This window comes from Xiphophorus couchianus, chromosome 2 (assembly GCF_001444195.1).
Source record: "Xiphophorus couchianus chromosome 2, X_couchianus-1.0, whole genome shotgun sequence".
NCBI classification, from domain to species: domain Eukaryota; kingdom Metazoa; phylum Chordata; class Actinopteri; order Cyprinodontiformes; family Poeciliidae; genus Xiphophorus; species Xiphophorus couchianus.
Genome location: NC_040229.1, coordinates 26,072,628 through 26,084,636, shown reverse-complemented (window position 1 = coordinate 26,084,636; position 12,009 = coordinate 26,072,628). Strand labels below are relative to the sequence as shown.

Genomic DNA, 12,009 nt, shown 5'->3' with positions numbered 1-12,009 from the left:
CTAAATAACTTCTATTTTACTGTCAGTCCTGCACTTTATATTTTATATTTAGATTTATATTCATATTTTATACTGTATTTTATTTTACTCACAACATTGGAACCTCAAACATTATCCTGAGCCGTATGCAACGAAATTTCGTTCTGTATACACCCTGTGCATTGAAAATGACAACAAAGTCAGTCTAAGTCGAAGTCGAAGTCTAAGTCTAAGTCTAAGGAACAATGGTGCAACTGTGAGATGCGTTGAGGCCATTACCAGGGTACTTATAAGGTAATGGCCCTATTTACTGAACAAAAGCACCTGCTAGATAAAATCCTCAGGCCAGTTGGACTATCTCTAGCCTGAATAGGTATATGTCCAAATGGCCTAACTCCAGCCATTCTAGTTAATAGCTAACTAGCTACCTAGCTAGTTATAGAGCTAGGTAGCTCTATAACTAGCTGTCTAGATACATAGCTAGCTAGCTCTATGAAAGCTTTCAGAGATAGCTCTATGAAAGGTAGCTTGCTGTATATCTAGCTAGATATACAGCAAGCTATATATCTGTCAGTGCATTTTTCTAGATATCTAGCTATCTTTGTATCTACGTAGATACATAAGGTATCTATATACTGTATATATATATATATATATATATATATATATATATATATATATATAGATAGATAGAAATGAGGTGCAGTATTCCTCCTCTTTTCATGCCCTCTGCTTTTCGTCTTCCCCACAAATGTCCAAGATTCTCATCGCAATGTGAGATTAGCAGCAAATCCATGAAAGGTAGCAGACTGGTGGTGCTCTGTGTCAAAATGTTTTAAAATAAGGCTGTCCTCAGGACTGTGTGTGTGCACTTGTCTGCTGTAGCTACAGTGCATTCTTCTGCTGTGTGCCCATGTTCTAATCCTTTGGTAGCCAGACCTTAGCCCCTGTGGCTAAGTAAGTGATGGATGGATGGAAGACAGAGGATGGAGGAAAGGGCGCAGGCCAAAGGTGAAGCAGGAGAGGGATTGCCAACAGCAGAGCTAAGAAAAGATGATTTTCAGTGTGACACTTTAAAGAGAAACTGTAGACAAAGAGAGTTTCTGCCTATTGCTTGTTTTAACATTTTAGTTTTATTTCCATCACACCAAATTTCATCAAATATCCCTTAGGACATTTTGTAAGACTACCATGAGTATTAGTAATCCATATCTAGTTAAGTAGAATCTATATCCAAATTCAGTTCAGAACCATAACACAATTCAGTATGAAAGATTCACAGTAGGGGTTGGCATTTATTGTATTGTTTACCTTGTATCGTGAGAAATGTCTTATCATAAGAATTTTGATTCATAAATTCCAATTAAACCCCCCAATTGATTTAGTTTTACTATTTTCTCCACTCTTAGTTCATTGAGCCCATCCAATAAATTTGAAAATATGACTAAATGAAGTTACTGTGTGCAGTTTAGTGATAAAAAATTATAGTTCTCTGTGTGACTAAAGAAGCATTTTTCAAGTGCATTGTTTCTGTTTGTGGGGCTACGGTTGCTCTGCCCTGCAGTTACCTAAAATAGTTGTAGTTTTAGGAAAAATAGCTGTGCAATTTATCCATTGCTAAACTCCTATGATCAAAGGTGATCTCAAACCCCCCTGCTGCCCATGTTTAGAAAACTCTAAACATGGGCCTTGATGGCAACAAGGCTAGGTGATATGCTAAAGCATTTTGCTACTTCAGCCAAGTGTTATTTAATATAAAAGGCACTTGGCTCCAGTCTCCTTAATGTGAAGCTTTTTCATTGCAAGATAATGATGTCATGATGCTTTCCTCTGGATGTCTCATTCCTAGGGAAGACGACAATGATTAGAGCACATCTGCTCTTGCTTTAGTGAGCTAATCTGTCTAATATAGTGATTTAGGCGGGCTCTTTTACCCGCACCTGTCATTTGACAACAGCAGAATCAATCTACCTGATCATTTTCTGCTAGGGCAAAAACATAGTGCTAATTGTGTTTCACTAAATCTTTAGAGAAAATAAAGGTTTCTGGTGTGAAATACAAATGGATCTGATTGCTGTGCATAGTAATCTAAAAAATTCTCAAGATTTCTTTTACTCTTTAAGATATGATAATGTTTACTTTCTCCTTTTTTGTGAATGATGTGATCATAGTTTCAGGTATTTGTTGGTTTTGTCAGATTGCTCTCCATTATCTAGCCTTTATCAACACACTTTTAACACAAACCGTAATGCAAAAACACCTAGCCAGCACTGAAACGAACCAAAAGAGCATCTTGAAGTTTAGGCTTTGCAGCGATTTTCTGTTTACTGCGTCTGCAAATCTACCACATCTTCACAGATTTTTGTAAGAGGATTACCATACGGTTTTCTATAATGAGGGATCTGATGGAACTTATTATTCCTCGGTCCTTGTTCTTCTTCTCTTTTGGCTGGGCAAAGATTGCGAGTTATTTATCAAGTAAAACAATGCTTTTGTTTTCCATAAAATCAATTTTTTCACTCAAAATAAAGTTGCTTAGCCTGCCATTTTGTAGCACAGTCATTAAATATACATCAAATGATTCTAAATATGATTCTGCTGCTGAACATCTTAAAACTAAATCATCAGTTTGCTGTTTACTCTTTTATCCTCTCTAGTAGACAAACTATCATTGGCTTTTTTTTCTCTTGCCACTAACTTTATAAAATCATCACTCTCCAGTCTGTAGCATGAAAACTGAGGTATTGTCGTCTATCTGAGGTCAGACAGTGCAGAGGCTGGTATTGTTTTGGCAAAAGGTGGCGGGAAAACAAGCTTCAGGAGAAACAAGCAGCCATAGTAAGAGCTCCCCGATGACAGGCTCTACATAATTGATTGTTTATCTGTCTGCAGCCTGAGCTGCAGCAGCCAGCGAGGTAACACACGCAAGCGCACCCCCACACACCCATCCTAGGGATTTAGGAGGCGATTAAGATGGGAGTCGTTTACACCGAGTGCAGGGGTGTAATAGGCCTAAATTCCTAAGTAACAAATTCCAGGGTTGTAGTGATGAGACACACACAGTGACACAAGCGGAGTTCCTTCGTGGCTCCAATGCCTACTCTCTGTCTGGTAAGACAGACAAATAGTGTCCTCTAATTTAGTTTCCGTCTCTCTCCCGAGCTTTTATTTTTGCTTCTAAATATCTGCGAGGAGCCTTTATGCCGCCCAGCTGCGAGAGGCGAGCACTGGGCCCCTTTTAAATGTCCTTCAATCCATCTCTCACACACGCACGCACACACATCATGGCCTCGACGGAGGAGCTCATCACAATGTCACTTTCAATTTGGATGGAAACACGGTGCGTTCAGGGGATGTAATGGATTTGTTGATGGAAGGCAAATGGATGATGTGACTTAGGTGAAAGCAACAAGCTTTTAGGATTCAGGTTTTCTCACTTTTCGGATTCCATCTTTCTGTTCCCGTAGCTGTTTCTTTTTCTTTTTGCAACATTTCAAAAGCAACATGTGCTAGCAAAAAAAAAATAAAAACAAAAATTAAATAAGGTGCCGTTTTGTACAAAACAGTGACTGAAGGACGATGTGGAAATCTGCTTGATGTCTGCACAAAATGCAGTTGAAAGCAAAGGACAATGATTATTTCTATCAATTAAAACTAGAATCCCAGTCACGTCCAGCTAGCTGCTAAACTCCCAAAGTTTGTGATTTCCACAAGTCTCAACATTTTCCAAAAGATTCAATTGACCACTTGTCCTTTCAGCGGCTTCTAAAAATGGTTTCTGCACTATAAACACATGATAAAATGAGCTGAAATGTTGTAGGTTTAAAAGTTAGAGATCTGCCCTGCTGAAATATGAATATTTCATTACCAGTTTTTTTTTTTTTTGCATCTCTTTAGAAAAGTTATAAAATTTTAAAATTAGATTCCAGCTGAGGAATATACATTTATCTATGTGAATCTATAAAAAAAAATACAAAGGTTATTGATTCTCAAAAAATAACTTACATTGAGGAAATTAATAAAAGAGAATGCAACAACAGATGAATGTAATGCTCCATGGCCTGCGTTAAGAATTATCAGAAAACTTTGCTGCTTTCTTTCAAATTCCAGCAAGTTATTTGTTGCCCACTGGAATGTAAAAACTTGATAAATTTGCTAAATAAAGATATTGAATTAAACTAAAATGCTTGACTTTTAGCTGAGGAAAATGTGCAGCTCTACAACCTTCTAAGTTGTCTGCTTCAGACATTTACTGCACCGGACAAATACAGAGCTTTTGGTAAATGGGTGATATGTTGCTTATTATACTCCAGAGCTTCATCAGCATGCTGTGCAAATTTATATTTCAGCACAATTTTAATTAAAATCTATATCTGTGCTGTCCAGAAATGCATTCCCATTATCTGCACAACATATTTAACATCTTTCCATTGTTTATGCTCACTTATCCTTGCATTGGTGTTGGATAACACCAATGTTGAGAGCTGGGGTACGCTCTGGGCATGTTGCCAGTCCATCAAAGGGCAATATGTTTGACATTTAGAGTGGAGCTACTCTGTGCACTACTGTGTTATAGCAGGATACAGCGTCACTATAATTTCAACCTCCTTCCATTGTTTTGTTGTGTTTGCATTGCACACACATTACTTGTCAGACTATGAAAAGTAACGTGGGGGTTCTATGACCCCACCCGCATAGAGCCTTTACTCAAACGTAATGGAAACCCACCCAAACTATGCATCAGGTTGAGCAGAGTAGGTACTAATGGAGAAGGGCCATAAGAGCCAAAAGAATCAGGCAACACTTGGCTCAAACTGTACATCTTGATAACAGAAACGATTTTGTTCCTCCAACCTGAAGCTGTTTTTCAACCTTGCTGGCAAAAACAAATCTTGTCTAATGATTAAGCTTATGTTTTAAGGTGAACATTTCTTTGCTTGTATAAAACCTTCGGAAAACATCTCCTGTGGGCACTTAACACACCAATTATAAAAATGTGCATTGCCTAAACTTTCCTTATTATTTAACCTTCCACCTTCACATTTAACAAGGAAAAAACTCAATGAGATTACAAATCTCCTTTCTGAGTTTCTTGGGTAAATAAAGGCTGCTGGATTTTATTGGACGGAAAATAAATCTATAGGAAGTGTGCGACTTACTAATAGATGAGTAGCAAATGTTGTTGTTTAGGAAGTGCAGACCGTCACCAAGGCTTTTCCCATCCCTCATAATGTGCCACATAAACACGACTAATAGCAGCAAAACATCTGAGACCATTTCTATGTCATATCGAGATCGGAGCCAGAGGAATTACTCATTCTGGACTCATATCTTAGACTCACAGCTGCCTAACTGTCAGGGCATTTTATTCTTAATGGACTGTAAAAATAAATTACCAACTTGCTGCAGTCATTTCTCACATTTGCTGCTCTTTAATCAAGGGGTGCTTTCCGGCTGGCAAGTTGTTGTTCGCAGCTCTCAGGACGGTCCCTCAACATTCGTCTCTTTTTTATCAGCTAACCAAGACGTAGACGTGCACAAGAACATCTGTTGTTTCCAGAGAACTCGCTGAGACTGACGGCTGCCTGTTTGCTTGCTTTTAGAGCATGACGAGTGTCTCAGCGGACTCCACAACTGCGATGAGAACGCCCTGTGCTTCAACATGGTCGGAGGCCACAGCTGCTCCTGCAAGCCGGGATATACGGGCAACGGGACCGTCTGCAAAGGTACCTCGCCGCTTTGCTTGTTTGTGTTCACGTTGCCTCGCGTGACGTCCATCCACGATTCTTCAGCTCTGTCAAAGAAAAAGTGTTTATTTTTCTGGTCATGATAAATGTGTAAATGTAAGACATTCTGAAAGGCTTGTGTTTAATTATTGGATTTCCTCTGATTTTCAAAGTTTTTTTTTTTTTTTACATGATTTGTTAAAAATACAGAGAACATTTACAACTGTTTCCTGTTTATTTTGGATTTTTAGTCGTTTTCATATATGCTGGTGTTGGTGTCCAATCGCAAATGCGTTCACCAATGATACTCACTGGCCCTTCCAACCTGCTTTAATGGTAAAAAGAAGGTTCACCCACTTCAATTTCAAGAATTTTAGCAATTATTTTCCTCCATACTGATATCCATACCCAGGGCAGGTTTAAGTTTAAAATAATTGTTTGATTTTACCAACATGTTTCTTCTGATTGGAAGTAACATTTAGGAGTAGTTCAGCGTCGGTCATTTGACAGATTATAATTCACACCCTTGACTTGACTTTACGCAAAGAGTTCATCGCAGAAGCAACTTAAATCAATTAATGAAAAATCCTTTCTGAATATCATTTCATGGACACTGAGCTAACTGCGTCTTTTCTGACCGGGAGCTGACAGCGTGTTGAAGAGTTATGGACCTCATGCTTTGGAGCGCGTCTGGTTCAGAAGAGCATCCCAAACCTTTGGTATGAATTGGCGCGTTTAATTCAAGTCTCCATTACAGACCAGAGAAAACTAAAAAGTTTTCAATGTTGTGTTAATCCATTTATATTCTAAACAGAGGAGCCGGCAGTTTATCTTGAGGAAATAAATGACGGTGCAGAAATTAGACTGTAACATGCGCAGCGCGCTGCACAACCAATGCGGACGCGGCTCCGCTGCTGCGAAGAATTAAACTTAACTCACTCTGCGGTTTTAACAAATGGAGCTGGAAGACACGACCTTCCTGCGCTCAGAAGGAGCGAAGCAGACGTAACATCTGTCCGTTTCGGGAAACAAAACCATGCAAATAAAAAAAAAAAGGAAAGAAAAGAAAAACTAAGTAAAAACGCACGCCTGGACCGCACAGGGTAAAAAGTTCACAGAGTTCAAATGATCGGTTTGGATCCGACAGATCCAACTGACTGATGAACCAGCGCAGATTTCTCTATATATGCGGCCAGGAGGAATTTGTGAGGCACTGTGCATTCAGATCCCAGCAGGTGAAGTGCTTGTAATTTAAGTGGAGTCGTTTAATATAATTTATTATAAGTTATTGGGACCACAGTCAGTGGTTTGTGTCACTATGGAGAAAAATTTAGGGACATTTATCTGCTTTATGTGTGATGGGATCTGGATTCACGGTTCAACTAGGTGAATGTTAACTAACCCACATAAAAATGCGGCTAAATAGCCAATGTTAATATGATTATATTTTGACGGGTAAAAATACATGACCGATTTTTAAAAATGCTGTCGGTCAAAATGACGGAGAACAAAAAAGTCTAGCGCGACCTCTGGTTCAACCAGAGTCTTGACTTGAATTTGATAGAGAATCTGTGGAACTAGCTGAACATTAGGGTTATGGCAAGTAGGCCTTCCAACCTCATCCATTGATTATTGAAAAAACTGTAAATACATTTTCACCTTCTATTTTAAAAATATACAAAAATTAAGATTGATAAGTATTATTTTCAAAATAAAAGTATGTCCATGTCCAGCTACCTACAAACTTTGCTTTTGAGGTGAGGTTTCCTGGGGTAATGACATACTTTGTTCAGTTTTGGTCTCATTGGGCCAGTAGATTGTTTTGTGTACTTCTCTTGACGTAAACCTAAATGAACATTTAGGAACATTTTCACCCCCCCGTAAGCCCCGAAACTTTTAATTTAGCTATTCGATGCACCTGAGCAATGTCAGGAAAATCCAGCTGGAAGAGCTAAAGGTTATTTCATGTTCATCAGATTTGAACTCAAGAAAAATAAATTCTGAAACTGAAACAAAAATGGTCTCTATAAACCATTAGTTTGAGAGCGTGTACACTTAGGCAGCTGGGTTAGTGAAACTTTTTTTTGTTACCGTATCATTTTCTTTAGAGTTTTCCCTAAGTAAAAATATCATTTTTTTGCACTGGGGTTGTACACGCCATCTACAACCCTAGTGATAATGTGTGGGAAGAGTTGTGAAATGAGTCATTAAATTGTCATTGTAACATCACAAAAACCTGGCACTTTAACACTTTCAAGAGTCACTGTACTTCCTTATTTGTCAACGTATTTTCCCATTTGCTCCATTTAATTACATCTATTCTCCTTTCCAGCTTTTTCTAGGAAAAAAAAAGAAGCATAAAACGATTTGTGTATATATATTACAACGACCTCCATTTCTTTCTGTCAACATCAGTGACCTCTCTGTGTTTTGGGGACATATTAACCAACAGTCTCGCCACAGATAATGAACACTTTGAAATTAACCTCTGCGAGATGCATTAATCACGTGAAGTAATGTTATGAAAGGCTGTAATGAATCACATCACCGAATTAGCTCTTATTCTGTATGCAAATACTTGTGCTGGTGCTGGTCTAATTACACAGTTAATGCTCATTAATCTTTGAGAGTAATGGCTCTTCTCCTCCGGTGCGTCTCCAGCAATGTGTGACGGACTGTGCCAGAACGGAGGATCCTGCGTTTCACCTAACAACTGCGTTTGCCAGCAAGGATTTACGGGGGAGAGGTGTGAAACAGGTAGGATTTCATTTCGGCTTAGCTCCTGTGTTTCATTTATTCTCCCTTAAAGAGAGGACAAAGATTTATGAATACCCAGGGAAGAGTGGAGAGGAAAAAAAAACCACAATAGAAACTGGGTTTCAGGTGATTAGGGCTGAGCCTGTATTTGTCTTGGCATATCTGGGATCTTGTTTAGAATGACATATTACTTTTTGCGTTTGTAGCTGTCTGCCACCAGAGCTCTGACACAAACAGATGATTGCTAAATGCTGAGTAGTTGTTGGAGTTGTGACTCAAACGCAGTTATTGTCCGCTTGAGTCGGTGTTTGTGGCTGTGAGCGTTGATGGCTTTGTGCGTCTGTGCTCTCTGGCGAGTAATGAGTCTGCGCCTCGTCCGAAGGCCTCGTAGAGGATTTGTACGGCTTTGGAGCAGAATGGGAATCGTATCATGTCACAGCCTCCATTAACCAGCGTAGCATTCTCCCTATAGCCTAAATATCATGTTTTCGTTGCAACAAATCTTACTCCATGAATGTTCCTTTAAAAAAATAATTGAACCACTTGAACGTTTTCACGTTTAATAACATTACAACCACAATTTTATTGTGTTTTATGTGGCACACCAACAAAAAGTAATAAGTATTGTGACGTGAAAGGAAAATGCTTAATGGTTTTCAAGAGTTTTTACAAATAACTTGATACGTGTGACATACATTTGCATTTAGCCCTCTATTTTTACACTCCTAAATAAAAACAACCTATTGTCTTTAGATGTAACGTAATTACCAAATTTACCAAATCGTCCAACTTTATGTAATTTATTTTTAGGATACATCCCTAAAGTTTAATTAGTCTGCTTTAATCAAACTCTAGTTTCTTTGTCCAGAAACTCCAGGTTTTTTGGAGAGGTGTGAACGCGTAATCGAACTCTGATGTGGACCAAAAAACAAACTATGGCTGTTCAGTTCAATTGAACAGTTGAACACTGGTGCAGTTCAAAGGCACATTTGATTTTCACGCGGACTAGAGACCCATTTATAGTTAGAAAAACAAAATATATGCATATACTTGAAACCTATGAAGCCTTTTGTCCACCTTACATTTATGTGCTCCTTTGTGCTAACTTGTTAATTGAACCAAATTCAAGTACACAGATGTTTGTAGCTTTAACTTAAACCTGGTTTATGAATACATTTCCAACTCTTCGTACGTTGTATCTTTCCTCGGGTAACCATGGTGGTGTAATTATCTTTTTCTAACCTTCTGCATCAACACGCAAACACTTTTTGTAAAATCCGTTTCAATCTTTAATGGAGTATCGTTCGGGAGGCAAGTGGCCAACCTAATGAAAAGTCATGGCTCTTCAGTCAGGGTCTTTCTGCATCCAAATGCAGCAGACTGAGCTTTTCTCATTGGTCCAGCTATTGATTGAGTGCCCTTTTTTTATGAGGCATCCTTTTTACTGCCCATCTTAAAGTAAATTAATTTCCTCATAGTGCTGATGATAAGCCAGGAAAGAAAAAGGATGTGTGTATGTGCGTCTTAGAGTTTTCACCCAGTCTAATGACTATCATCCTTCCCATGTTGGGTTGAGGAAAGTTCTCCTAACCTTGTGTTGGGTCTAAATACCTATTAAACAAAACACAGGAAAGACAAGAGAGTTAAATTCTTTTTGTACTCGCGAGGAGAGCAGACAGAGAGATGCTTTCAGTTACAAATCTCCAACCGCTCTGAAAACACATCTCCCGCTCCCTCTATTTTATTGCTTTTTTAGGGGACCCTCTTACACTGAGCGCTTTAACTCTCAAAGGGAGGGGAAAACAATTTATCACATTGTTGCAGCGCTAATGACATTTACTATTAGACACATGTTATCTACACTCTAAATCTTTCTGCTCCAGTCGAGTACCAGACACGGCGTCGAGTACCACAGGAGAGCAGACAGAGTTGTCTCCGCTATCTCCACGAAGGCTTCACTGCTCTCTTTCTCAAAGAGGTCACAGGAAGGAATCATAATTATTCAACACACAGAGACATTACTTAGAATAGAGGAAAAAGAGAAAAAGCATATAATTAAACATTATCTAAATGTTACTACAAAGCTACATGATACAACGAATATTTGATAATTACTAAAAATACAATTTATCCAACACCTTGTCCCTTATGAATAACATAAGGGACAGTTATGTCCCTTATTGTCCGAAGCAATTATTACTTCTGATAATTGCATATTTTTTACTCTCTGTATGGGTTTACATCTCAGCCTTTTTCTCTGTAGGTCTGTTTCGGCTGCACTGCTGCTTTGACAAAAAGGCGCAGGACAGTGAACCTATTAACAGATGTTACATTTCACTGGAAGTGGAATTATAGCTGTCCAGCATCAAACCAGCTCAGTTACTGTTTTGGCTGTAACTGTAATTCTGCATAAAGCATTAACTAGTAAGTTCAGTAGAAAACCACCAGACTCAACAGGCAGGACATGAATGCTGCTGGTTCTGTGTGATTTTAAAGGCTGTGTGTTCGAAGATAATAACAGCGGGGAGCTAAATTATCGAGTTCTTTCTGTGAGTACTGTGTTGTCAACAGTTGGCCTTTGATTAAGGATGCTAGCTAAAGGGCATACCTTTTAGAAAATCACAGCAACATGGGTATTTACAATATTTTTTTTCAATGATTGGCATGTTTTGATTACAAGTTTATCAATAAATCGATAAATCAAGTTTATTTGTATAGCACATTTCAGCAACAAGGCAGCTCAAAGGGCTTTACACCATAAAAACAGAAAAATACAAAGTCATGAAAGACAACATACAGATATAAGGAAGAAGCTGTGATTACTGTGCTGCTACCAGAAGATGCCTACGTGAAGTGAAAGACCCCAAATGTCCGACTGTTAAACCAAAAAAAAAAGCAATAGCTGAAGTGGTTACAATCTGCCAGAGAACACAACGACTGGCCCAAATAATAATGGCACAGCATTTTGTGAAGTGATGAAAGCAAAATTGCTCGATTGTATCTGATGTTCCGACAAGACATCCTGAAATACACCAGTTAGCCAGCAGCAACTTGGTTCAAGAGCAATATGCTGATCGATGTGGAGCGGCCAGACCAATACCTGGACCTTACAAAAATATTGTAAAGCTCTTATAGTAATGCAGAGGATTTGTGGAATGTAGTTCAATGGCTGAAATCAAATGAATTTCAGGGAGCAATCAAAAATCCATTTTAGAAAGTTAAAACTTTAATGCCTGACCATAGACTTGCAACGCTTGATGTCAGTTTTTTATTTTACATTTTTGGATTATTTTGCTATTGTTTTAAAGTGTTTTAAGGCAACATTTCTCCAAAGTATTATGTCTAAGGAGGAGTTTCTCGCTCTTCTACATGTTGGAATACATGTTGCCCGTCTGCTTTTCTACAAATAGCACTTGTGTATCATTGTCGACTGATGACGTAGGTTTGATTCAAACACTCTATGAAGAAAAATCGACCCAAGTCTACAATTAGCAGGAGCAAGTTCCCAAGTAAAACTGGTGATATGTTAAATCACCTTGTTCCCACA

General features: G+C 38.5%; 1 protein-coding gene across 1 annotated transcript in view; it reads left to right on the top strand.

Moving 5' to 3' along the window:
• nell2a (neural EGFL like 2a) overlaps positions 1-12,009 on the top strand; it is a 105,580-nt gene that overhangs the window by 62,067 nt on the left and 31,504 nt on the right. The window contains exons 14-15 of the mRNA XM_028044393.1: positions 5,583-5,705; positions 8,367-8,462. Of these exons, the coding sequence (XP_027900194.1) occupies positions 5,583-5,705; positions 8,367-8,462 (219 nt within the window). The remainder of the gene's footprint in view (positions 1-5,582; positions 5,706-8,366; positions 8,463-12,009) is intronic.